The 27830-nt window shown below is 51.0% G+C and overlaps 1 protein-coding gene across 1 annotated transcript in view; it reads right to left on the bottom strand.

Annotated features, from left to right (window-relative positions):
• PKD1 (polycystin 1, transient receptor potential channel interacting) overlaps positions 1 to 27830 on the bottom strand; it is a 79129-nt gene that overhangs the window by 42896 nt on the left and 8403 nt on the right. Inside the window, exons 2-4 of the mRNA XM_066329917.1 lie at positions 4069 to 4140; positions 3514 to 3585; positions 1990 to 2159 (exon numbers count right to left, since the gene is read on the bottom strand). Of these exons, the coding sequence (XP_066186014.1) occupies positions 1990 to 2159; positions 3514 to 3585; positions 4069 to 4140 (314 nt within the window). The remainder of the gene's footprint in view (positions 1 to 1989; positions 2160 to 3513; positions 3586 to 4068; positions 4141 to 27830) is intronic.

Here is a 27830-nt window from a genome sequence, read left to right on the forward strand (position 1 = left end):
TAATCCCCCAGCAACAGTTTCCAAACTCTTTATGCTAATTAGTGATGACAGAAATAACAAGCCAGTCACACAGATTTATGGAGCAGCAGCACTCAGTAAATAAAACAGGGCTTTGGAGAGCCTGACACTCCCATGGGACATCGAGCCACCGAGTCTGACACTCAGAGGAGCCCACAGGACTTGCTACCAAGTGAGACCATGACAAAAGGGTGTCCTTTGGCGGTACCCTGGCTTGGTCAGTGCAGAATGTTTCACCACGTGCTGCCTGGGACCTCCAGCAGCAAACCCAAAACCAAACACCCTCAGGCAGTGGCACGCTGCGGACACAGGGGAGACACCAATGGACCCTCCACCAGGCCCACTCCCTGAGACACCTTTCTCCATCAGGAGAGCCAAGAGCTCCCCTCCTTGCAGGAACATGTGGTGCTGCAGAGGAGGGCAATGCCAGGCCCCAGGAGGGTGCAGGGATGCCCGCAGAAAGGATGCACAGGAACAACACGTGGTGAGACAAGGAACAGAGACACACAAGGGCACGGACACAGAGCTACAACAGCCCCAGGCCCAGAGGAACAGCTCAGTCTCTTGAGTGTCATCCCTTCTCTCTGGCTTGCATGGGCTGGGACGTTTCCCTGCCACAAACACCCAGGCAGGGCCTCTGCCTCGGCCTCTGCCCACGCGGCCCCACCACGTTTGCGCCGCTGTTGCTGCTGGTTGCTACAACATCTCCTCCAAACATCTCAGCAGCTCCAGCCTAGTGTGATCTTCCCAGATCAAACCCATCCAACTGTCCAGCTTCCTCCACCGCCTTCCTGCAAATGCTGAGCCACTTCTCCTAAGAACAGTCCCCGGAGAGGAGCACGGCACGGGAACTGCTCTGTTTTCCACCACCAGCCTGGTCATTCTTCATCTCCTGCCGGTCACTGAGAACTGTCAGGAGCTGGCAGGCTCTCCCAGCCTACTCCCATTACACTGAATTGCCCAGAAGGCAGCCTCACATTGTTGTTTCCACACTGGCTTAAAGTAGTTCAAGAGGGAACAACTGATTATCAAGAGCAGTAACAGCGCCAAGTGTTTTTCCCTTTGATAATTCCTGCAAGATGCTGCAAGCTGGCGTAGCTTTGCTAGGGGGAGAGGAACAACCACGACCTGGATTTTGGTCCTGGAGAACACTGTGCCTCACCAGGCAGCTCAGCTGGTGCCCACCAGCTCTGGGTCCTTCAGCCTCATCCCTGCATCCTCCTGTCACACAGCTCTGGGTGCTCAATCCTGCATCCTCCTGTCACACAGCTTTGGGTGCCCATCCCTGCATCCTCCTGTCACACAGCTCTGGGTGCCCATCCCTGCATCCTCCTGTCACACAGCTCTGAGTGCCCATCCCTGCATCCTCCTGTCACACAGCTCTGGGTGCCCATCCCTGCATCCTCCTGTCACACAGCTCCCAGGTTAAAGAAGATGCCTGCTGCCTGTCATAGGCAGCCCTTGCTCTCCCTCCCTCTCTCTTGTTCCAGAAGAACTGAGCATCCAGGAAGGATTAATTTTCTTAGGGCTCTCCCTTTTCCAGTGAATCAGAGCCTGACATTTCTCCCGGCCAAGGAGTCAGAAAAATGCCCCTGGTGCAGGTGGCTGTGCATCAGGGCAGTGTTCATTCAGCCCTCCCAAACTGCAGCTCTGCCACCTGCAAAGTCCCAACTCAGCATGTCCTTGGTGCCTCCCACCAGGTTTCAGTGCTTGAGGTCAGCCTGTTCAAACCCTGGCAGGATGAAAGCCTGAGGCTGCAGGTCACAGAGGCAGAGTGCTGTGGTGTCTGCTCTGTGATCAGGGCTAATCTCAGCCCAGCTGGGACTGCCCTGGCCCTCAAGGCACCAGGGTACAGACTGTGTGACCAAAACATGTTTAATTAGATTAGAACTGGTCACTCAAGGTCTGAAGAGTGCTGCTCCTGAGCCCATCACTCCCATTCAGCCACCTCCACCCACAGCCTTCCCTTACCACAGGTGGCATTGAGGAACAGGACATCAAAGAGGGACAGGTTGGCCACCTCAGGGGGGTGGGCACATCTCGTGTCCGCTGCCTCAAGGACTCTCACTTTTCTGTCTTCCACCCAACGGGGCAACCAGGACAGTTTGCAGTCACAAACAAATGGATTCCAACTTAAGTTTCTGTCAGAGGGAGATCAGAACAAGTTAGGGATTAATGTGACATGTGCTAAGCCTTAATTACAACAGTGTGCTGAGCCCTCCCTGTTCCCATCTGTGCCACTCCACTAAAAGGCTTTGGAATAACTGGGAGAGGAGTTAATGAATAGGGAATCAAGCAATAATTAATGTGATTTTTCTAGAGGATAGAATTAGGCAAGTACTCCAAGTACTTTTTTAACTCTACAAGTAATTGTTGCAATTAGGAGCAAATGACAGACACAATCACATATCTAAAATAATCTGCCATGCAAGAGCCCCAGGGTATGAGGGCAACCTCTCCTGCTTGGGAGAGAATTTACAGCCCCATTAAAAAATAGCTAAGGGAATAAAATTGATCTGTTAAAAAAAGAAATGCAAAGTCAATGATAATCTTTCCATGTGGCAGTTCAGTGAAAAGAGGGAAACTTTAATTGCAGCTAATCTTGATCAAAATTACAGCCTTTGGCACTCAGCTGTGAGCAGGACAGAGCTGGAGCTGTGTGTGGAGCTGATGCCAGTGGGGCTGGGCATTTGCAGGGCTCAACCCCCACTCTGGGACTGAAAGCACCACTTTGCCACCAGGCTGAGCAGGGACAGGCTCCCTGGGACCCAACCCTGGGCCTTTGTGTCTTTCCAGAGCCACTTGTGAGCCAAACTGCCAGAGCTGAGAGTGCTCCTTGTGTCCTGTGCTCAGGGGCTCAGCTTTTCTCTCTCTCACCAAGAGATCTCTTGCATGGGTTAATCCTCTGGCTCACCCAGAGGCAGAACTGCCATTTGTGCTGTGACTGCAGGGATCTCTCCTAGAAACGTGTGGCTCCCCCTCACCTCTCTACACATAACATCAAAAGACCTTAAATAAAAAAAAAAAAAAAAAAACCAAAACCTAAAACTCGAGTCACTTAAGGACAACATTTTCAAGTGACTTGGACACCTCAGTCAGGACCTACCGTGCTGCAGGAATCACTGGATGCTCCAGCCTGAAGATGTGACCATGCAAACAGGACAGTGTGACCCAGAGCATGGTCAGAGACAAGAACCTCAGCAGGGCTGGTGTGGGAGAGAAGCCAGGAAGACAAGAAGGCAGCAGCAGAGGCTGGAGATACCCAGGAGACAGAGGCAAAGACTAGGAAGAGGTCAGGACTGAAGGACAACAGGACCCAGGAGCAGGACACAGCCTGAGGAAGGAACTGGAGACACCCCAAAAAGCAGCTGCTTGGGTGGGCACCTGCCCAATATCTCTCTAAGTCAGCACAGCCTCCCACCCCAGCAGGAAAGGAAGGGATGTTTCAAGGAAAAGTCTAAATAAAGAACTGGGAAACAAAGAAGATGAACTTACATTTCACTTAAATTAAATAAATTATCAAATATTCCATCTTCTAATGTAGAAATCTGGTTGTGGCTTATATCTCTGTAAAAGAGAGAGAAGTTCCTCACGTTAGAAGCAAGTTCCTCGTCACTGCAGCTTTTTCCTGTGAGGCTGGGGAGGCCCTGGCCCAGAGAAGCTGTGGCTGCCCCTGGATCCCTGGGAGTGTCCAAGGCCAGGCTGGACGGGGCTTGGAGTACCCTGGGGCATGGAAATTGTACTTTAAGGGCTTTAAGGTCCCTTCCAGTACCAACAGATATCTCGTGATAATTCTCCTTCTTTGGCCTGGAGCTCCTCTCCACCCAGCAGTAGAGAGGGTCAAACCCTGCCCAACCCAAATGCCAGTAATTCCCAAATCACCAGACTGAGCAGCTCAAGGCCTCAGGGAAGCAGCCCATGGACAGGACCATGTGGGGTGTGCAAGATGAGGTGGAGCAAGAGCAAAACCAACCAGTGCCACATGAGCCAGGCCCAGCTCAGCCATGCTGGGGGGCACTGGGAGGACTGGGGGGCACAGCAAGTACTTACAGCTTTGCCAGCGAAGTCAGGCTTCTGAACAGCTCAACATCTAAAACACTGATCCTGTTATTGGAAAGATCCCTAGGGAAAGGAAAAAAAAACAACATTTTCAGCCTTTGTTCAACCCCATTTTCTCACACCTCCATTACCAGACCTCAGAAGAGCCTCTCTCCAAACTCCAGCCAGAATCCTGACTGGAAATGTGGTGTGTTGAAGGCAGAGCGCTTTTCCCCGCCAAAGAAAACACCTTTCCCCAAACCATAAAGCATTTGCTGCTCATATAACCTGTAAAAAGAGATCAGGAGTCTCGGGATGTGCCCCAACTCTGCAACACACCTGGAGCAATTACACCATGCCACACGTGGTACTAAATGTGATGCATCCTCTTAAAAGATGTTCAAGTCTAATCTATGTTCAAAGAAGTCATTAAGAAGTACTTTAGACTCAAGTAGTAATTAACTGAGAGAGAGAAATTTATGATGAACTTCCAAGTGTGTATCTCATGCCAAAGCCCTGATCCATAATTACACAATTGATGCGTCAACTCTACGTTTTCAACATCTTTTTGTCTCTCTTTGGAAAGGCTTAAAATGGAAGAAGAAGCAACAAAGAATATTTTCCATTTGAAATCAGGACAGATTGCCATTCTAAAAGGAACACTGTTTAAAAAAAACATCTCCAGTTGCTCCCAGTAACCCCAACAGCCTTCGGCTCACCCAAACCAAACTTTCCCTGCCCAGCCCAGCTCTCTCCTCACCCACCATCTTCCTCCCTAAGCTGAATTGCCAGTCAGAGAAGAAGCAGAAGTTTCACTCATCAGCCTCCACTTCTTCCTAATAAACTTCACTATTCATCTTCAGAAAAATCTCCTTTGGCCTAAATTTTCTTTTAGCAGCATCAAAACATTTACTCCAAGCCCACGTGATGGTTCTCATCCTTCATGGATTTCTGGCTGAGCTCCCAGGAGAGGACAGGGCTGGGCACAATTTGCCACCAGAGCCATTCTCCTGCCATCTCCTATCTCACCTTTTTCCCTACAAACACCTCCTGTCATTTCTCCTGGCTGTCTCACCTGTTATTTCTACCCCTTCATCAATTATTTCTTGGTTTGATCTGACATTTAAACTTCATTTATCCAAATGAAAATAATTCTGCCAAACTGGCAGGAAAATTACATACAATTCCAGGAAACTGGGGATAAGTAACAGGGATGGATGTCTCTTTAGAAGGTTTGTTTTCCCTGATTTTGCTGTCTGGGAGTTCTTTGCCAAGCTGAGACTGGATTCAGAAGCCTTCACCAGCAACACCAATGCAGAAGTCCAAGAAATGTGCAAAATAAAAGCTCAATAAATAGAGCAGAAAAAGGACGTTAAAAAAAATATCTGATCATGCCAGCGATCTCTGTCTCAGAGCAGCTGGGACAGCAGTGGAGGGGCACAGAGCATCCCTGGCTGAGCCACACCCTGCACAGGGACAGCAGAGTCACCCTCAAACCTGCTTCCAGCTCGTACTTGGAAGAAAAGCACAGAGACAGCTGGGACTGGAATCCAGGTGCTGCCAGGCAGGACAGACATTTCCTCAGGGACGCTCCAGCTCCACCTCTCCTCGAGCATCTTCTGTACACTGAACTCTTCTGTCCCATCTGCACTCGTGTGGGGAAGGAGCAGAGGGACCAGACCTCCAACCAGCCACCTTGCAGGGTCACCAGTACAAATATTTCCTTTCTCCTCTGAAATACCTGGAACTCGCCCATTTAGTTTTTAGGCATCACCTCAAGTCCAAGGAAAGGAAATGGGAGTTTCAGCTCAGATGCCTTCCTGCTCCTCGCCCAGACAAGCAAAACCTCCAAAACAAACCATTCAGCTGCTACAAAAACAGGGCTCTGCCATTTCCAAGAGCCTCTTCCAAGGTGCTCCTTGGCTGCAGGGAGAGTGTGGGGCAAGGGGAGCTTGGGAAGGTGTCAGGACACTGGGATCCTGTCTCTGGGGTGCCAGCACTGTCGTGTCTCACAGCTGGAGAGGTCTCCTGTGCCTTGCTCTCCTTTATCTGCTGATAAAGGACCTTGGCTGGCATCCTGCACACTCCACAGCCCAGCTGGTACCAGGTGTGCTCAGCTGAGCTCGCCCACCTGACCCACAGCCCTGCAGGCTGAGATGTTCCACCTCTGGCATTCCCAGGGGAGAGCTGGGGCTCAGCTCCAGAGGCTGAACCCCCTGGAGGCTGCAATTAACCCAAGCCTTTGTCACTTTGTCACTTCACTACAACTCAGATGATCCCAAACCCTTGGTCCCCCATATCCACAGACACTGCTGAGCTCCATCCAAGCCAGGCACCAGCTGGTACCCACTGGTACCTATAAACCAGGGCAATTACCTTGCTACTTCCTTGCCTTCATAACCCCATGAGGAACTGGTATAAAAGCTCTCAGTTTTCACCCTCCCTGACCTCCTGGCTGAGGATCCTGCAAGGGAAGCAGAGCTCCTATTGACAGGACAGCTGGGAGAAGTGAGGAATGGTGGTGGATCCAATGCCTGCCACCTCCAGCTCTAGGAGCCAGGGAGCTGTCTTCTCCCACTGACTGAAAACCATCTTATGCCTTCCTGGCATGGGAGAGGTGGCTATGAACCAAACTGGGCTGCAGAAAAAAAAAACAACCCAAAAAACCAGGAAACAGTGAGCAATAAAAGCCAAGGCAAAGGCTGTGGGACAGAGCTCAGCCTGGTGGTACCACAAACTGCCACGACTGTATTTTCCCAGCCCACTGCCAGGCCAGAGGAAATTCGGAGCAGGTTCAAAGCAGAGCTGAGGCCAGCAGCAAACAAGGCTCTCCATTGACATTCTCTGCACACACAGCCTGACGCCCTCCTCACAGGGAGAAAGAAAAATGTCGTTTCCTGTGGCTCGGGGGACTTCAGGAACATGCTGTGCCTCCTGGAAAAGGGCAGCCACGAGTCACAACTTCTCAGTCCTGCCTCAGTTGCCACAGCTGTGAAACGGGCCCATGCAATGTCATTCTGTGGGACATGGGGCACCAAAACTCACCAACAGCTCCAGTACAGGAGAGGGACTGTGTTACTGACAGCTCCCCACACTGCCACGTTCCACTCCCAGCCCAGCAAAGGGAGAGATTCAAATACTTCTGGAAAAGGGAGGTGGTTCAGTGAGGAAGGTGAAGCTTTGGGAAATAAGGGAATATTTAGCAATGAGGGCGTCAACCTGAGCCTTGGGAGCCTTCAGCTCCATCCCAGCCCTGCCAGGACTCCCTGCATGATGCCGGGTGCATCCCCGAGCCTCTCCAGAGCTGTGGATACCCACAGCCCACCTCACAGACAGGATGAATCCAGCACAGACACCACCAGCCCAACCTGCTGCCCATGGACACGGGGAATTCTGGGGGAAAAGGCACCAGGAACGGGCTCCTTTCTCAGCTGCTGCCCCACAGCAGCACTGATGGAAGAGGGAGAGAATGAGAGGGCTCGGTGCCCATTGAGGGAAGCAGAAGGGAGCAGGAAGGTTCAGTGCCACCCACCCCACCCCTCAGTGATGCTCAGAAGCCCCCTGAGTGCCAGCCCAGGGGTTATTCCTGCACACTGTCGTGGTCAGGCTGGTTTTGGGCACTGCTGTTTGTTCCCTCATCCCACGGAACATATAATGTTCGTCAGGGTATGGGCGGCCCCGCTGCCAAGCCTGATGTCATGCTCTCATTATGTCATTTGTGGGCCCGCTCTGCCTCCATTTCACAAAAAAGGGAGGGAAGGAGAGGGAGGGCAGCGCTTCCCCAGCCCTTTTGGTGCAGGGAGCCCTGCCAGAACAGTAATGGGAAAAGCATCCAGAGTCAGAGAAACGTCTCAGTGAGAGGAGCCCGCGTGGCTGGGGCAGAGCACAGCCCAGGAAAGAAGCTCCAGGTCTGTAAGCCACGATCAAAGCTGAGGTTTCTGTAGGGCAGCAAAGCTCCAGAGGGGCCAGGGAAAGACAGCTCCCAGCAAAGCCCAGCAGAGCTCCCAGCACTGCTCCCATTTCTTACCCCATCACACAGGTTGTGGCTGCCCCATCCCTGCCAGTGTCCAAGGTTGGACATTTGGAGCAACCTGGGACAGTGGAAGGTGTCCCTGCCCACGGCAAGGGGTGGGGCTGGATGGGCTCTAAGGTCCCTTTGAACCCAAACCATTCCAGGATTCTGGGAAATGCCAAGCTGCACTGCTCCACACCCTGTGACCAGTGAGAACAAGGGACACAGGGACATGGGGGGTGGCTGGTGAGACAAGTGAAGCCCAGAGCTTCCAGAGCCTTCCATCACCTGCCAGACCCACAAACTGCCCAAAGGCTGCCTCCCACGTTGCCATGGCAAACACTTCCCTGTCTCCAGGAACAAAAGGCAGCATGGAGCTGATCCTGCCTGACACACAGAACAGACTTTCCAGAAAATAGCAGGAAAAACTCCGTGTGCTTTTGCCTGCCTGAGCCAGGAAAAATTACAGGTTTTTGCTGATCAGATTCCTTTTTTGGCTTGCACCTCTCCAAGGAAGCACAGCAGGAAAGCAGCAGCTCTTGTGTGCAGAGGTGAGGAGAGAGATTATTTCCACAAATGGTTATGGAAACCTGAAAAACCACGGATTTTCCTGTGTGCTGGGCACAGGGAGCAATGCTGTGGATTGTAGGGCAGGGACACCCTGCCTGGCAGGAACAGCCTCACAACCCTCCTGCACCAGGAGTTCTCTGCCTTTCAACACAGACAGGGGGAAACGGCGCACGGAGATCTTCATCCCCAGTCACTGTTTTCAGTCATGCTGAAGCAAGGATTGATTTTCCAAGGCAAAAGGACTCCAGCTCCACCACACATCACCCCCAAGAGGTGCAGCCCAGCACCAAGAGGGGCCTTTCACTGTTGGCAGGCAGCTGTGAGCACCCTCATCTCCCCGAGGCTGTCACAGCACGATGACAATTTATCTGTTCATTCTGAATTCATGAGTTTCAAACGCTGGCCCAAGTCCTTGGCTCTCTCTGAGGAATTTGCCCCAGAAGACTTTTTCACAAAAATCCATCTAAAAATGGAATGTTTTTCTTCCTACAGCAAAATCCTGATTGTTGATATGAAATGCAAGGCGAGATGAGCATCTTTGCAATGTTCTGTACACTCTGTGCTCTCCTGAAGAGAGCAGAGCTCTCCAAAAATGCCCTTACAGGGCAGCAGTGCCAGGAGCAGACCTAGATGTCTCTCCCAGCTCCTGCAGGACCACAAGCAGGTCACTCCATCCCTGCGGGCTCCCTGAGCAGAGGGATGAAGCAACACTCCTCCCTCACCTCACAGCCTTGCCTCATCCTGCTCACGTCTCTCCCTGAGCACCAGCACAACAAAACCCTCGGATCTGCAGGAGTAAATCCAAGGCTGGGGCCACAGGCTCTTCACAACTCAGGAAAGGGGGCTGTGAGAGCCCGTGCTCTGAGAAGCAGGGAAAAGACTGAGCTGAGAGCTCAGGGCACCCCAGGTGACACAGCCCCTCCTATATTCCCTCTGCTCTGTTCCTCAGCCCTGGAGCAAACGGAGGTGAGGCTGCAAACACTGGCAGGATGCACAGGCAGGGGACCCCCACCACAGCCAGGGTGTCCCAACCATGCCCAGGCCACTCCCACCACGATCAGAGCATTGCAATCACAGCTATGGCACCAACCCCTGCCACAGCCAGGGTGTCCCAACCATGGCCAGGCCACCCCCAGATGATCACTGCAACCACAGAGCATTGCACTGCAATCACAGCTATGGCACCCTTGCCACAGCCAGGGTGTCCCAACCATGCCCAGGGTGTCCCAGCCCCAGCCAGGGTGTCCCAACCATGGCCAGAACATCCTCACAATAGCCAGAGCACCCCTTTCATGGCCAGAACATCCCAATCATGGTCAGGGCATTCAAACCACGGCCAGGGCTGGTCGTGGGCTGGTCTGACCCAGCAAGGTCAGGATAAGCTCTCCCTCCAGGTGGGAGCTGTCTGCAGAGCAGCTGTGGCTCCAGGAGCAGCTCCTCACATCCCTGCAGCCAGCAGCATCCCGCAGACATTCCCAAATATGGCTGTGGAGCAGGAGCAGGGATGGAGGCACTGGAACAAAGGGGACGTGTTACCTCATGCAGCGACATCATACTCTGGCAGGGCTGTCCCGCAGCCATGGCATCGTGTGCTCCATCCCTCTCCCCCCAGCCAGGGGGCTCCCAAAATCTGGGGCTCACAGCTCCTCTGACGAGTCACTCTTGCACTGAGCTGATTTCATCTGCATTTTCTCAACACCCAAACCACGGAGCCAAAGGTGAGGGGGGCACTGGGGTGTCACTTGGGGAGACCAGGAAGGTGCTCCAGGGGGACAGGGAGGTGGATACAGGGATGGGCACTACTCTGAGGTGTCCTTCCCACCTTCTGAGCCACAGGAGTGACCAGGAGCCAGCACTGACCGGGGCTGCCACTGGCCGTGGTCCTTCCCTCACTGCCAAGAGGTGACTTTGTGTGGCACAGAACAAGGAAGAAACCTCAGGCATCCCCCAGCCCTGTGACACCACAACAAAGGATGGGAACAGCTGAGACCTCCAGCCTGGGAAAGCAGCAACCCAAACACTGAAATCAAGCTGATGTCCATAATTAGCGCCGCACGTAAACGAGCTGTCTGCGGCTCCAGCCAGGGAAATGTCAGTCCTGCAAACACTCATTTGTTTCATGGAAAGTCTGCGAAGCAACCAAAGATGTGATAAATCCAAGTATCTTCCCAGCACACGTGGCAGAGCTCAAGCAGATCCTATCAAGACGCCTGCAGCCCAAAGCCAACTGCTTTTCACCCAGATCCCCTTTTCTTCCCCCAAAACACCTCTGTCCCCACGCCCTGTGCCACTGTGTGCCAACACACAGCAATTCCAGTGCCCAGCTCTGCTCTCCTGAAAACCTAGCAGTTTCCAGTGTTGGGAGTCCAGGAACATTTGATGTTACCATAAAAAGGGAGCCCTCTGGAAGCTGTAATTTAGGGATTACACAGCTGAGCTACTTAGTGCTTAATCTTTCTTACACAAAGTGAAGAGTTTTCAATAAATGTTTAGGTATTACTGATATTAATTCACCACAGGGACAGGGAATGGTGCAGATAATCTTTGTGTCCTGGTTTTCTATTACTCAATTTGTATTTATTTTATAAGTGAGGCTTTTCCTTGGACAGCTGTCCTCTAGGGACGTGAGAAACAATAATACTCCAATGCTATTTAGTCCTAGCACTGTAAATTCTGCAGTACACAAGAAAGGAGCCACAGGCAGGGTTCACAGGATGCAGGAGGCTTGGGATAATGCTGGACTGATCACAGGGATGTGTCACTGAGCTGACAGGGGAGCTGGAGCCAAGGGACATGGAGAACTCCAGGAAGTCTTCTCCAAAGCACATGTCCCATCTGCAAACTCTGGTAAAGTCTGAATGGGCTGTTCCCTGGAAACCTTCTGGGGTATCTGTGTTTTGTATCCCAAAAGGAACAGGGGAACAATTTGGGCATCACTGATACAGAATGAGAGCCACGAACCAGGACTGCCTGATCCTCCAAAACACAGGGAGATCTGTAAAAACCTTCACGCCACTTGTGAGCTGAATGCAGAGCACAATCCAGCTGAGAGAATGTGAGCCTGATAAGGCACTATCAGATCAAAAGTAATTTCTTCAAAGAGCTGGGAAATAATTCTCCCGTTTCTCACACGGGAACAGGCAGTGCGTTGTCAGCACCGGCAGCACAAACAAAGGGAAAACAAAGCCACAGGCAGCAAAACACAGCCCTCACAGGGGACCAGGGAATCCTGGAATGGTTTAGGTGGGAAGGGACCTTCAAGATCATTCAGTTCCATCCTGCCACAGGCAGGGACACCTTCCACAAGTGCAGGTTGCTCCAAGCCCTGGAGTTTACAAAGGACTGAGGATTTAGGAGAAGCAGCAGCCAGGCAAAGCCTCTCATGGCAGGTAAAGCAGATACACAGAGGGCACACTGGATCCAGAGGGCACAGGAAAGTCTCATGGCTAAAGCCACAGGGTGGCTGAAGGACAGTGTCACCACATCCCCGACCCCCTCCTGCTCTGGACCTCCTGATGCTGGAGCAGCACAAAGCTGAGCAGACCAAACCGAAAGGGTTTTTGGCCATTTCCTCCTGAGCCCTTTGAAAAGTCTGAGCTCCAGGTCCTGTTCCCAAATTCCCCAGCCTGTAGCTCCTGCAGGCACAGGGAGCACATGGATGGGGATGGCAGCAGCCTGGCTCCACACAGACCTGTCAGGACTCACCTCAGAGCTGACAAGGACACAATCTCCCATTCCCCCTGTCCCCAGACCTGGACTGTCCCTTCCCAGGGCAGGCAATGCTCCTCAAACCTTTCCCCTTCACAGCTGATAGTCCCAATATGTTCAACCTTTAGCTAACAGCTCCCTCCAACACCTCCAACTTTTCCTGGGTAGTTGCTGAAGAAAAACAGTTTTGTGTCTATTTCAGCCCTGCCTGTCACTTGATTTTCATCTCCAATATGTTTTACCAACAACATTTCATTCAAAAGGCTCCCCGTTTCAGGCTCTCACCAACATCCTTCAGCTCCAGCATGGGATGTTCCCTGAAAACACTGATGGGGAAAAGGACAAGAAGAAAGGAAGCCCCACTTGGGTCCAGGCCTGGCAGAGCGTTGTAAGCAATGGAGACCAACTTTGAGCAGGATTTTGCAGCACAGCCTGTGCTGGAGAGCTGATGAGCCTCTTGACTTACTTTCTTCCTCCCAGAGGGAAAACTGGTGGATTTGGGACCGTCAGATTAGTACTTGATAGGTCTAAAAATAGCCCAAAGTAAACGGCACAGCTCTGTGATGCTGAGCACAGCCCCGAGTTCACAGCCACTGCCTGCGACAGAAAATCCCCAGAGCAGGAGAAGCTGGGAGCAAAAAGCCAAGTGCAGCACATTCAGACCCCCAGCCCCAGCCAAACTACAGCTGCAGCACAATCCAGTTGTGTTTTCCCTGCAGTCCTGATGTCAGGGCTGCTTTCCATGGTTTATCCCAACAGCTCAAACACGGCAAATCATCAGATTCCACACACCGATCCCAGCATCGAGCCCAAGCAGGCAGCTCCCAGCCTCCCAGAGGACGTTCCCATCTCACATAAACACTCTGAGAATCACTGAAACGTTTGGGCTGTAAGGGATCTTAAAGGCAGGACAGAGATTGGAGCAAAGTGATCTAGTGGGAAGTGTCCCTTTCCATGGCAGGGGGCTGGAACTGGATGGCCTTGAGATGTTTTCCAACTCAACCAATCATTTGGGTCAAGTCTATCACTCTATGAAACATTCTGAAGCCAACGTTTAATCCCTTTTATATCTGTAGTGCTGATTTTTTCATTCCAACTCCTGACAAATACATGTGACATCGAGTCAAACTCAAAAATTTGACTCAGAATTCAAATTGTGACTTCTTGCAGAAACCAAATGTGTATTACATCAACGTCAGCATCTTCTGCTCTTCCATCTGCAAAGTTACTTAAAAGGCAGAGGTTTGGGAGATCTATTTTCCATCAGTGGATTTTCCATGTTGACTGCCACTAATTACACCATCCCCTTTAATTTTTAGCTAATGCCATGCTAGGCACAGCGTTGTTTCTCCCTGGGACAGAAAATCAGGACATCGGGATGATGAATGTTTGTACCACCCCATTTTACCTTCTGTTAACACTGGCACCATGTTTGTTTTGATCCAGTCCCTGGGAATCTCCCTAAGGCCCAAAATTCCATTAAAAGCAAACATTAATAGCCCAGAGGACTCTTCAGCCAGATCTTTTAAAATTCTTGGATGCAAAATATCTGAACTTGCTGGTTTAAGAAGGTCTAACATTAATAGCAGCTGTTTAACATCCTCCTCGGTTACTGTTGGAGTGGAAAGTGTTTCATCATCCTCATATGATACAAATACATCACCTGGCTTTTTTCCAAATAGAAAACAGAAATATTTACTGAGCAGTCCTGCCTTTTCTGTATCTTCATTGATAATTTGACCATGGTCATCTATTGACAGACCAGTATCATCTAATTCCTTTAATTTCCAATATACTTGAAAAACTCTCTACTCCTCTCAACCTTGCTGGACACAGACTTTTCCTTAAGATTTTTCTGCTTATCAATGTTCAGTGGGACTGAGATGAGCCCACGCTCCTCACAACCAACATTTCCCTTTCCTATCTTGTATATCTATTTTCTGTAAGAGCTTCCACTTCTCACTGAGGCTCTCACAATGCCAGAGGCAGAGTTTTGAGCACTCACAGCTTTTCTGGGCAATATGTGCCCTGGAGGTGTTCTACTACTCTGACAGGAAGAATCTCTCCGTAATATCTCATCTAACCTTCCCTGGCCCTCCAAAGTCCCTCTGCAGCTTTCCCTGTACCCATGAATGACCCTTTAAGGGCTCCTGTTCAAGGACCTGATGCCCCAAGGCTTTGTGCTCCTTTTCCCTGCAGTGATGATGATAAGGAAAGAGAAAATGAGAAAACTAAAAAAAAATAATGCTGTGCTGTATCATCCTATTAAAAGAGGACCAGCCCCACCACAAATCCCTCAGGGATGATTACAGCCTTAATTTGAAGCTCCTTAATTTGAAGCTCTTCCATAAAAAGCAATTTTCAGTCTTCTCCACTCTCCATGCAAACTATTTTTTTGTGCAATTAAATCCCCTCTTCCCATTTTCTCAAATTCTGGCACATCCACAGCAGCTGCTTTGTCCTTGATATGCACAACCCTTGGATACCTGTGGGAGGTTAATGATGGACTGAATGGTTTGGGTTGGAAGGGACCTTAAAGCTCATCCAAAACATTCCACTATCCCAGGGTGCTCCAAGCCCTGTCCAACCCAGCCTTGGACACTTCCAGGGATCCAGGGGCAGCCTCAGCATCTCTGAGCACTCCGTGCCAGGGCCCCAGCACCCTCTGAGTCAAGATATTCCTCCCAGTATCCCACCTAACCCTGCACTCTTCAGTTCAAAACCAACAGAACACTGGAATGGTTTGGGTTGGAAGGCACCTCAGGGATCACATCATTCCCAGCCACCTTATCTGCACCCAGTCAGCCAAAGTTTGCACAATTCTTCCAGAAAACCGGAATATGTGGGACTCTGTAAGAGCCATTGAGGGACCTCTCTGTGCCCAGCCCAGAACCTTCCAGAGCTCCAGCAAACCCTGGGTTTCCATGCCCAGGGCCGGGAGCCACATGCCCAGTGTGGGTGCAGCTCCATGGGCTCTGTGTGTGTGTTTGTTTGGGATTTTGTGAATAGGGCTGCTTAGCACGTTGAGTCCTCCCCGCAGGGCTGATGTGTTAGAGCCCATTGGCTCCCTATTCCCCGAAGGAAACATCTGCACATTCCAGACACATTCTGTAACGGGAGTGAAACCCATCCTTGAAGTGAAATTTTACAGCCTCCACAGCGCAAAATAACGATCGCTGGCAAGGGCCAGTGGAAAAGTAATGTTTAAAATATTATTACAGGGAAGCGGCTGCCAGAGCCTCAAATTAATCACTTGAACGTGTCTCTGGTGCGTTATGTAACGCTGGGCCAGCTCCCACCCGGAGCACGGCTCCACTCCGGCCACATCCCACTGTCCACCTCTGCCCCAGCCACATCCCACTGTCCACCTCTGCTCCGGCCACATCCCACTGTCCACCTCTGCTCCGGCCACATCCCAATGTGCACCTCTGCTCTGGCCACATCCCACTGTCCACCTCTGCTCTGGCCACATCCCACTGTCCATCTCTGCTCCGGCCACATCCCACTGTCCACCTCTGCCCCGGCCACATCCCACTGTCCACCTCTGCTCCGGCCACATCCCACTGTCCACCTCTGCCCCGGCCACATCCCACTGTCCACCTCTGCCCTGGCCACATCCCACTGTCCACCTCTGCTCCGGCCACATCCCACTGTCCACCTCTGCCCCGGCCACATCCCACTGTGCACCTCTGCTCCGGCCACATCCCACTGTCCACCTCTGCTCCAGCCACATCCCACTGTCCACCTCTGCCCCAGCCACATCCCACTGTCCACCTCTGCTCCAGCCACATCCCACTGTCCACCTCTGCCCTGGCCACATCCCACTGTGCACCTCTGCTCCGGCCACATCCCACTGTCCACCTCTGCCCTGGCCACATCCCACTGCCCGGCTCCTCTGCCCTCCTGCAGAGGCAGGACAGAGCCAGGCTCCCACTGCTGCCACATTCCCTTCTTTAAGGTCTGCTTTCAGGCAGGCTTGGGAACCACATTTCTTCCAGGTGTCCAATTTTTCCTTGTGCTAAAGGAAATCCCAGGAGAGACAAGGACGAGGGGTGTTTCTCCATCACCTCTGGAAAGCAGCATCCATCACAGCAGCAAAAGGAGCTGCTTCCCACTGTGCTCTGAAGAAGAGGGGAAGCTACAGGTCTGCTGGTTAAACTGGTTTGCTGGTGGTCCACCTGGTCTGGCCATGGGGCAGGTGACAGAATAGGGACATTGTCCTCTCCTCATGCAGTGATCACTAACTGGCAGGATGCAAATATGAAAAAATGCAACTGATGCTCAAAATAAAATTGTAAAAAGCCTCTGAAGGAAAGCAGGAGCACCAACAGCAGTAGATGCAAACACAGCTCCAGGGGAGGAAGGAAGGAAAGGCTTGGCAGCCTGAACCAGCAGCAGGAAGAGAAGGAGTGAAACAAGTCCAGAGGTACCAGGGAGAATCCTGCAGGCCCTCAGGAGGGATGTTCCCCCAGCAGAAACAAGTGCAAAACTCTGCTGTCCACCAGGCTGAAGATGCCACGCATGCAGCCAGAAACTCTGCTGATGAAGACGTCTCCATCTCTGCCGTCCCACAGCTGTGTTGGGGGATCCAGCCCTTCCAGGTGCTGAGTGCCAAATTTCAGTCTCCCTGCAGGAACACAGGGGAGCAGAGGTGCTCTGGTGACAGGTCCTGGGTGGTCTCTGTGCAGAAGTTCCTCCTGATGCTTGAGATAACAAGTGTTTCCAGGATTCTGTGGGAGAAAGGGCTTCCAAGTCACCGTTCAGTTGTAAACATCTCTCCAGCACAAAGGCTCCATAATTCAATGTCAGGCCCACGAATCCCTACTGGAACAAAAAAACTCTCAAGGAATTCCTTAAGCAGCAGCTCTGGTTGATGTTCAGTGCTGTAAATCTGAGGGCAGGGCAGACCCCCGAGCCAGGGACAGACAGAGCACGGGGATGTGGCCTGCAGAGGCCAAGGGCCAGGCTTTTCCTGATCCCCTCACGCTGGTGCCGACACCAATTCGAGCTCCCCCAGCTTTTTTCAAATGTGGTTGTTTGGGTTGGAGGGCTCTGCTCTCAATGTTTTTGCAGCATGTTCAGTATAGAACCTTAAATATCTTCCTTCTGAAAACAAAACCTAATTAGAACCCAATATAGAGCTGCTGGTTCCCGTACAAAAGCCATTTGCATGTTTCTGGCATTAATAATGTGTGTGGTTGGGCTGCTTCCTTTTAGCATTAGAAAGTCTTCTGTGATGCAGTCAGAATTATTTCTGCTTCAAAAACGCTGATGTTCAGAGGCCCCAGAGTAGGTACAGAGGAAAAGGAGCCGCTTGCTTGGGCCTCAGCTGCCCCTCTAGACAATCTTCTGAACAGGTCAGGGAAACAGAAAACCATTTGATTCCTGCACAAGATCACAGAACCCTGGAAGGGCTTGGGTGGGAAAGGAACTTAAGACCACCCAATTCCACCCCCCGCCATGGGCAGGGACACCTTCCACTATCCCAAGTTGCTCCAAGCCCTGTCCAGCCTGCCCTTGGACACTTCCAGGGCCTCCCCACCTTCACAGGGAGGAATTTCTTCCCAATATCCCATCTAAAACTTTTCCTCAGAGTGCTCTCAAGTCAGATCACGTGCAGGTGATGCGTATTTCTGGTTCTTTCCAGACCACTGTGCACAGGAGCCTGCTCAGAGTCCTCCTCTGGACCCACCCTGACCAACAGACCCTTCCAGGGATCCACCCACTCCCACGTGTTGTACATTAAGAGATTCAACAGTCCCTTAGAATTCTAAGGATTCAAGTGACACAAGTGACACAGCTGGAATGACACCGGCCTGACCCCACAGCCAGGAGGGGTCTGGGTCTCCTGGGTTCAGCAGGACTTGCACATCCAATTCCACCCATTCCTTTGAAAACCTAAACTCCAGATAGGAGAGAGCTGAAACTACAACATGATCTGCCTGAGACCAGTTATTGTCCACACTTCTGCCAAATATCAGGGGCTGAGAAATCCACTCTGCAACATATCTGGAGGTATGGGGTGGGGACCAGAGGACAGATTCCCTGGAAAGAGCTCTGGAAGAATGCTTCAACCAAGTCAGCAGCTAATCCTGCAAAGATGCAGCCTGACCTCGAGATAACCTGCTTGCACTGCTCCCCTCAGCTCAACTCTTCCCCTGGCCTGGACTGATCTACACCTGTCCAGAGTGACAAGAACAATTTAGCTCTGACCTCTGGCTCAGTCAGACCTTCCTGGGCTTGTCTGTGCTGGCTGTAAAAGAGCTTCTGTGCAGCTCCTCTGCAGCCCTTCAGCACCTGCAGAGCCTCCTGTGCCCCAAAGGGCTCGTGCTGCAGCTCAGGGGAAACGTGGGGCTCTAGAAAGAGCCACCTCAGGGTGAGAACAGGGGTGTGCTCCTCCTTAGGGAGAACAAGAACCTCCACGCTGCCTTGGGAAGGACAGGGGACAAGGGGGCTGTGGAAGGTGGAGGATCAGAGTTGTCCCTGTTCACACACCCAGAGGTGTGTATAAGTCACACATGTTCCAGAACAAGGACAGGTCATCCCCAGAGCATCTTTTCCAAGCCAGACTTAGGAGGAGACCACAGCAGCCATTCACAGCCTATGGGAAGGAGTCCCAGTCTGCTCCCTGGTGGAAGCACAGCAGGCACAGAGCTGGTGCTACGGGCTGGACGCACACCCCTGTCCCACAAGGAGCTGCTGCTCCTGCAGGCTGCCCTCCCTGTCAGCTTGGGAAGGAGAAGTCTCTCTCTCAAATAAAACACACAATGCAGACACAACCAGAGTGTCCCAGGCCAGGCTGGATGGGGCCTGGAGCAACCTGGTCCAGCAGAAGGTGTCCCTGCCCAAGGCAGAGGGCTGGAATGAGATGGTCTTTAAGGGCCCCTCTAGCCCAAACCATTCCACGATTCTGTGATTTTTCTGTGACGGGAGGAAGGGTAATTCCATTCACTTCAGACTAGAGGTCCTGTCAGGGATCTGTTAAAGGGAGGATCACTACAGTGCCTGTTCCTTTCTTTCACAGGGTCAATGCCTCTAATCCTTTTATAAGAACACCATTATGTGGAATAAACTGTCTAGAGGGGAAAAAAAAAAAAAAAAGGTCTTGCAACTCTGCTAATCTTCTTAATGATTTAATACCTGCAAATACTACTGGGAGCTATCCCTTTCCTGATCCCATTAAACGCTGCCGTACAAAACATCTCACACACTTCAGCATCCTACTGTGGATTTTGTTTTTAAACAAAGCCAATTTCTCTGGAGACCAAGCGAGGGTTTCTGATCCCACAGCCCCACCAATTTTAAAAGATCTTCTAAACGCCTGCCTGGGGGATTCCAATAAGTCCTGGCACAGATCCTCCAAACAGTAGCAAAGCTAAACAGGGTACGGCTGTTATTGCAGAGATCTCTCACTGCCAGCACAAATACACAGCCTGGACCATTCAACCTTTTACAGCAGGAAAGTCATGGACAGTTGATGATTCACAATCAGCATTTTGCCTTCTACTACAGGCACCCTTTTTCTTTAATTATTCCATCTCTCTGGCAAGTAGCTCTTCCCTGCGGTTTGTGTGACACTTTTCCCCCTGATTTCTTCATCACATTGACAAGGGCAGGGCACGTCCCCAAGTCCTCTGTTTGATTTCTCCATCTGCCATGGTTGGTAAGAACCCCAGGCTGGGATTCAGGCAGCCAGGGCTGGCCATTCCCTCGTGTATGGGACCAGAACAAGGTTGGAACACTCCATGCCTTTGGAGAACTTGGAGTAAGGCTGAGGTGGCTTCATGCGCCTTGTTTGTGCTGGTTCTTCTCTTTTTCTTTGCATATGCACAGCCAAGAAACATTTCCTTCCCACGTCAATATATTTGTAAATATATTCTATATTAAATATTTAAAATATATTAATTGTTGCCTGCTCCTCACACAAGAGCATGGTACTGACACTGGTACTGATTCTTCCTCTCAGAAATCTTTTCTTTAATTAGCCAGTTTAAATCTTTCTCAGCTCAGGGTTTTTCCAAAGTTCCCCAGCACAGATTCTGTGCTGATTCACCGAACTCCAGGTGATTACTGCTATGACAGGTAAGTCCAACACCCAAAGTCCCCACACACCACACAGTGAAAAACTCACCAAGAAAGGGCAAATGAACCATGAGAGACCCACCAGGGCCGATGTCCCTGGAGCTGACACAGGCATCTTAAAAAGGAGAAAGTCACATCCCTTAGAGTTCATGGATTTTTTTTTTTCCTACAGTAAAACAGATTGACTGTGTTGTTGTTGTTTTAATTCATGCTGCATAAACAGAAGCCCAAGGCTGAGCACAGGGCAACTCAAACACGGACAGAGCCGGCTGAGGAGCCTCTGGGGAGGATGATGCCTCACTTCAGGTTCAAACAACTGTCTTGGACTGTGCCTCAGTTTAATGATTAAATCCAAAATTACTCTTCCCTCTTCTCCAGAAACCCACGAGGGCGATTGTGTAAGAGGGTGTTCGCGGCGCACACAAACCACCAGCAAATTTGCTTTGTTTAAAAGGGAAAGAAGAGCAAGGAAACACCAAGGCAAGGCCAAGACAAATAAAATGGTACAGACAGAGTGCCCCAAGGAGCTGGGGCACGCAGCATGCCCTGTGCCCAGCACCAGCCACGTTTTGCTCCGAGCCCTGAGGGACTGGAAGGCTCCCAAAGCAGGCTCAGATCAGCGGGACACGTCACTGCAGCCTGTCCCTCCTCAAGCTCCACACAGACACTCTGCAAAGTTTGGGTAAACATCCTTGGTTTGGACACTTTGGACACCACGGCAACGACAAGAAGGATGACACTCATAAATCAGCCCTGCTGGCAGAAGGAGAATTTGCCCAGTTCTCTCAGACACAGCATCGCTTTCAGGATTTGCAGCAGACACTGAGTTAAGCTGCATCTTTGGTCTTATGCTAAACCACCTTCTTGCCAAGGCTAAAAATTGCTCTATGGCGTAATCACAAAGTGAGGCAGAAGAGCAAAATAATAAATTTCATTCCCATATAATAATAACAAGTTATGTTTCCATAGCACCCCTCTTCCTCTCAGCTCCAAGAGGACATTACTGACTTGCCTCACTGCAGCAGCTCCGCGCACAGGGAGCCACTGCTCTGAGGGCTGTAATCCGACATCACAGCTCAGCTCAGCACGGAGAGAAGGATCACCAGTGCATGAGGAAAAGGCATGGCACAGGGCAAGAACTGAATCTTCCAGAATGCTGCTGATCCATGGTCTGCTCTGCTTGGAAAAGCCCTCCAACACCAACGGGTCCAACCTGTGACCTGTCCCCACCTTGTCACTCAGCGCAGAGCACCAAGTGGGAAAACAGATGGGAAAACCATAGCCCAGGAGTCTGTGGTCAGAAAAGTTCCTGGGTCATGCACCAGAAGACAAAACAGGTCCCTTTTCAGCTCAGTCATGCTGGGATCACTGCCCAGCCGTGCCTGTTCCAACAGCACCAGCCCATGCTGGGCACTGCTCTGCCACTGCTGTGTCACTTGGGGGTCAGGAACACAAAGACCCCAAAGGCTTTTCCCAATGAGCAGTCTGTCTGTCCCATCCTGTGCCTCGAAAGGCTCTCAAAGAGCTCCCGTTTTCCTCACCATAAAATAAAAGTGGGAGCAGGCAGGTGCGGGGAGCAGGGCAGGGATGGAGCAGCGCGTGGGGCTGAGCTCCCGGCCTCGCGCTCGCCGCCCATCCCGAGGCAGACACGGCTGCAGACCGACTGCCTGAGCTCCATTTTTCCTTTCCAACATTTTCCACACCTTCCTGCCAAGAAAACTCCGAGAGCTGCCTCCTGCCCTGTCTGGTGAGCACTTCCCAAGCAGAGCTGCCGTGGAGAGCACAGACTGCACACATGGAGGGACTGTGACCCTGAGACTCTTCCAACAGCCTGGAAAGGACCCAGGAGGGCAAGGGGTGGCTCTGGAGAACATCTGGCATTTTGGGGGCTCCACAGGGAGGCCAGCTCCCCAGCTCCTGCAGGACAGAGGGATGATGCTGGGGCTGACAGCAGAGGAAGGGAATTGTAGAATAACAGAATGGTTTGGGTTAGAAAGGACCTTAAAAATCACCCAGTTCCACCCACTGCCGTGGGCAGAGACACCTTCCACTACACCATGCTGTTCAGAGCTGCATTCCACCTGGCCTTGCACACTTCCAGGGATGAGAAGAGGGAAGGGAAGGCACTAGAAGCGAGACAGCAATGCTTTTGTCCAGCCTGGGCTGTAACTGCAGAAAGTGTTTTGTACTCATGACTGGTGTTCCTACATAACACAAAAAGGCAAATCGTGGAATCACCATGGTTAGAAAATGCCTCTAAGATCACCACCTCAGAGACCTGAGGATGGATTTCACATATTTTTATTACATTCAGAATCATCAGACATTAAGACATTCTCGTGAAGCAACCTGGAGCCCCAGCTCCTACATTCAGCTGAATTTGAGCAAATAAAAATTTGCATCTGTTTCTTGTGTGTTGGGCTGCTTCTTTTTTAATTTCCTGCTGTGTGAAACAGGAGGAGCAATAAAATCAAACCCTTGGAAACAAATGACAACTGTTTAATGGAGTAAGAAGAAATCCCAACGCCTTCCTAGGCTGTTTATGCCACAGCTACTCCATGCATGGCTGCATACACAGGTAGAAGAACAGGCTCCAAGTCCAGACTTCCTCACTTTTATGGGTTTAAATTGGATCCCACTCAGTGTTTAAGGCCATTGTTGAACTGCTAACACATTCTGCCTGACTAACGCCAACCGGGTTATTTTTCACTCACATGTGAAAAATTCCTGTGCCTGGTCCTATGGTACATGACTCTACATCACACATCTGTACCCCAAAAAGAATTAGAAAATACACTCAGCCTTTGTCCTAAGAGAAATGGTGGGCTCTCTTGTCTCCTGGAATCATGACATTAAATTATAATCTCTACTTTTTCCTTCCCTTCCATTTTGTTGAAATCTGTTATTCCTCTGTATCTCCTCAGTGAGACACAGATGCTTCCAGATGTCTCCTACATGGGAGTTCAGGCTCAAAACACAGAAGGCACCAGCATTTGGCCTTTTTTTGTTTCTTTTTGATTTCAAGATTTATGAGAGGTAGCTGACTCATGTTTGGGCTGGCAGAGCTGGATTCTTTAAGTAATTGCATCCTTGCTGTTTTATTAATTAAGGTAAGTTCTCTCACTTTTGTCTGAGTTGTTGGTGATTGACTAACGTGAGAAAAACATAGATCTTTCCTGGGTCTCAGGCAGGTGAAAGTCCAGACACTTCCTTCTCCAGGGCCTGGCCCAGGGCAGCCAAAAGGAAAGGTGCAGATATATCAAATATCCCAGCACTGCTCAGCTCTACCAGATCATCCAAGCGTCTCCTCTCAGAGGGGAGCTCCACCCTCAGCACAAGGCAAGAAACCCTGCACACACCAGGGCTACTGTGAGTTGTTAAGTGTGGTTTTGCTTCACATACCCCCATTTCCTTTCCAGCAACAGCAGCAGAAAAAATACTGAGGAGAGAGTTTGTAGCTGAGGCATTCAGTGAATTATTAACTCCATCGTACCTATTAACCATTGCCTCCATTCCTTCATGCCTCCTGGGAGCCCCAGTTCTGGGCAGCAGAGCTGTGCCACCACCTGATCCCCACTGCCTGGTGTGCAGAGTCCTCAGGTGATGTGGATGGTTCTGCCTTTGAGTTACAACCCATTAAGGGCAGCAATGATTAATCCAGAACCCTAGCACATGAAATGTTGCTCCCCTTGTCACACCAAACAAATCCTGTTGCCTGGAGGTCACCACAGAGGGACCTCCAGGGACACCAGGGGCAGAGCCAGCCCTTCACAGGCAGGCACAGGGATACAAGTGACCAGTTGCTGCTGTTCCTACTCCAAAGCAATGCACATCTCAGCCATGCTGGGCTGCCCTTGGGACCAGGAAAGAACAGAGGATGCAGCTCCACCACCCTGAAGATGCTCCAGGGGCAGCTGGATCCCTGAGCAGCCCCAGCCCATCATGTCACACTGCAGGACCTCCACATCACACCAGCCCCACGTGCAAACCCACGTGTCTGTCACACTCAGCTGCACTTGGACACAAACTCCCTGTGTGACCTCAGGCACCTCCCTCACTCTGTGCGTGGAGCTCCTACAGCCCTGCCCAGCTGAAAAACAGGAAGGGGAGGTTCAGGTTGGACATCAGCAAGAATTTCTCCATGGGAAGGGGCTGCCCAGAGAGGTGGTGGAGTCCCCATCCCTGGAGGTGTCCAAGAAATGGCTGAGGACATGATCTGTGCTGGCCTTGGCAGTGCTGCAGGAATGGTTGGACCCAATGATCTTGGAGGGTTTTTCCAGCCTTAACAATTCTGTTATTCCATGATTCTACTGTCACACAGCCTGTGAGCCAGCCAGAATTAGGACTCCAAGAAGTTAAAAGAAAGAAGTGCACAGGCGGAGCTGCAGCTAGGAGGAGGACTGGAGGCATCCCTGCCATCCCAAACTCCAGTGGGAACCCTGAAATGCAATCACATTCCTCTCAGGAGCTGCTCCCTTACACTGGACACAACACTGACTTCCAAGCTGGGGCTGAGATATCTCTGTTTGGGAAACTGCTGGTTCTGCCCCGAACAAAAAATACAAGTTGGGCAGAAAACAAAACTTTGCTTCTTTTTCAGATGCTTTAAAAGCAGAACTAATAGTTGTCCAGCTGTAGGAGCACAGTGGGACCCTGCTGGCTCCAGTATCTGCTATTCAGGATGGTCCCCCAAGCAGAAGCTTGTGTTTGGTTTGGAGGATGAGGAAGAAGAGATGTGAAGGCAGGACCAAGGGTACCAATGAACCTGTCAAAGTGAGTCCACATCTCTGTTTTGCTGCCCAGTGCTCACCTTGCTCAGCCTGAAGGTTCACCTTCCCTAGAGCTGCCGTGGGATGTTTACTGCCTCCTCACCAGAGGAGCAGAGCACAGACAAGCAGGAATTACAAACTCAGGTCTTTTATCCAGAAGCCAAGCACTGAAACACTCCACAAGCACCTAGTTCCCATAAACAACCAGTTCCCATAAATACTCTCACAAAGCAGTGAAGCCTCAGCCCCATGGCTCAGTCTGGGAGAGGGATGCAGAGGAATCCCTGACAGCCCAGCAGCCCACACCACCAGGGTCAAACTGAAAACAAAACCAGGAGTCCTGCCTCCCCCTCTGTCTTCCAGCTCTTAGACAACACTGCCCCCAGTAGCTCGGCTTCCTTCCCAAACCAAGGTATGCACTGCACTTCCCTGCCTGCCGAGGGGAGGACAGAGGGAAGCTCCTCCTGGCTTTGCACACCAACCTCCATGGCTGCTGCAGGATTCAGCAGCTTCCAAGGGCTGCAGAGCAAGCCAGGAAAGGGAACAGCAGCTCCAGTGGGAACAGAGGGATTGTGGCCAGCCTGCCCAGGGAGCTCAGGGTGCTGAGCAGAGCACCCACCTGTGACAGGAGGATCCAGAGCCAGGACTGCCCGTCCTCAAAAGGGGGGTTGGACTCAGTGAGCCTGGAGGTGTTTTCCAACCTAAATGACGCCGGGATTCTGTGAAAAGATCTTCTTCTAATGACTTATGGAATGTCTTTCCCAAGCAGCCAGAGTGGACCTGCTTCAGGGGAAGCTGTGGGTCCTGTGGGAGCGGGGGTGATGGGAGATGAATTTCCAAACTCTCACAGCTCTCTCTGAAGTCGTGGGATCAAGCTACAGACTTGGATGTGTGTGGCTAATCCACAGGAAGACAGAGCACAGCAGTGGGCTCTGCTGGCTCGTTTGAGAGATCTGATGGCCAGCTGTAACTAACCCTTTAACTGCTGCAAAGACTAACTTATGCCAGAGGGAAATATTCCCACCTGACTGGCGGCACAGCGTGGGGCACTACACACAAAGCAAAGCAAACCCAAGTTAATGCCACTTAAATTTGTTGCTGTATCAGATGCAATCTGTGCATGTAATCAGAAATTCAACTACCCAAGGCCAGTGGCATTGCTACCTTGACAGTTCACTGTCCTGCAGGCACTGGAAAGGCACAGAGCTCTCCAAACCATGGCTTTACTGGATGCAGGGAGTGACAAGAGGGAGCACAGTGAGGGCTTTGGAGCTCGGAGTTTGGGGTCTGGCTGTTGGGCAACTGAAGTTATTGTGTTGTATGAAACAGATTCAGGAACCAGTGATGCTCCTGGCACTCCCTGCAGAAAACAGGGTGTGTCTTCCCCCTCCATTAAACCTTGGGAATTGTCTTGTGTCAGCCCAGCAGAACCTCGAGTGCCACCCAGAGAGCTCAAGCTTTGTCTCCACTGTCTGATCTGTGCTGTGCTGTGCCCTACACAGTAAGGCAGTAAGTACCTTCCCTTTTAATTTTCCTTAAATAAAGCCCTTCTTTACTGCTGTAGGAACACAATCCACCACAGATACCAGCTACAGTGAATTTTCTTAACACAACTCAGAGACTAAAAAAGCCTAACCCTTGGCCTCTTCGAGCTTTTGTTTTCCCACCTCAGTTTTGTCTACACTAATTTTTTTGAGACTTCTGATACAAACTTTGCACCGATCCATGCAATCAGAGGTCGCAGAGCTCAGTCTATAAAGCCACTGACTTCATGTTTTCCCTCCGTAGGAGTAAAATAATGTTCCCACACTCTGACAGAAACCTTTGCTCTGCACAGATTTAATTCATTACTTATGAATCTCTGGCCAACGCCACTCTGCTCGTGGCAGTGGCTCTCTACTTGCAGTCGTCCCCAGAGTCTGGGAGGACAGGGAATCTTCTTTTTGCTGTGCAGTGAAGGAGCTGAGATGGGATCCTGACTAATGGCTTCACTAACTATTGCTCACGTTAACAGTCCTCTTCCAGAAAATCACCCAGGTAGCAGTAACAAGCTGTCCTCTACTGCTTCACACCGCCTTGGGCAGGAGCCAAGATATTTTCCAATGGAAACTCTTCTCCCAGGGAATCACTCTGCATCCTATTTCAGTGCTGTGTTTGGCTTTAGGGAATAGGAGAAGATTTTCACTGTGCTATGCTTAGGTGCGAGGGCAGTTCAGGGACACAAACCCCTGAGGAGACACACACATCCTGCTGGAATCATTCAGGAGACTGGAATAGCAGCAGCTCTGCCATCCTCAAAGGCAAGTGCCCGTATTCCAAGCTGATGCTTTTGCAGAATTGCCTGGATCATGTGCAGGTCTCAGGTAAGAGCTGCCCTTCTGCAGTACCTGCACCAATCTATGAGATCCCAGAGCTGGTATCAATAGGAATCAATCAATCAATCAATAGGAAACATGGAAGGTGCCAGTTGATTGCTCTTTCTATATCCAAATTCCTCCTTTGCAAACTCACTCTTTCCCAAAAGCTTTCCAACCCATTTTTTTCATCCGGGGAGGGGTGAAACCCAACTCTGCTGAGGGCCAGCTCCGTACTCCCAGCAGCACCACACTGCCTGCACAGGCTCTGCCAGAGCT

Source organism: Sylvia atricapilla, chromosome 15, assembly GCF_009819655.1.
Source record: "Sylvia atricapilla isolate bSylAtr1 chromosome 15, bSylAtr1.pri, whole genome shotgun sequence".
Classification (NCBI taxonomy): domain Eukaryota; kingdom Metazoa; phylum Chordata; class Aves; order Passeriformes; family Sylviidae; genus Sylvia; species Sylvia atricapilla.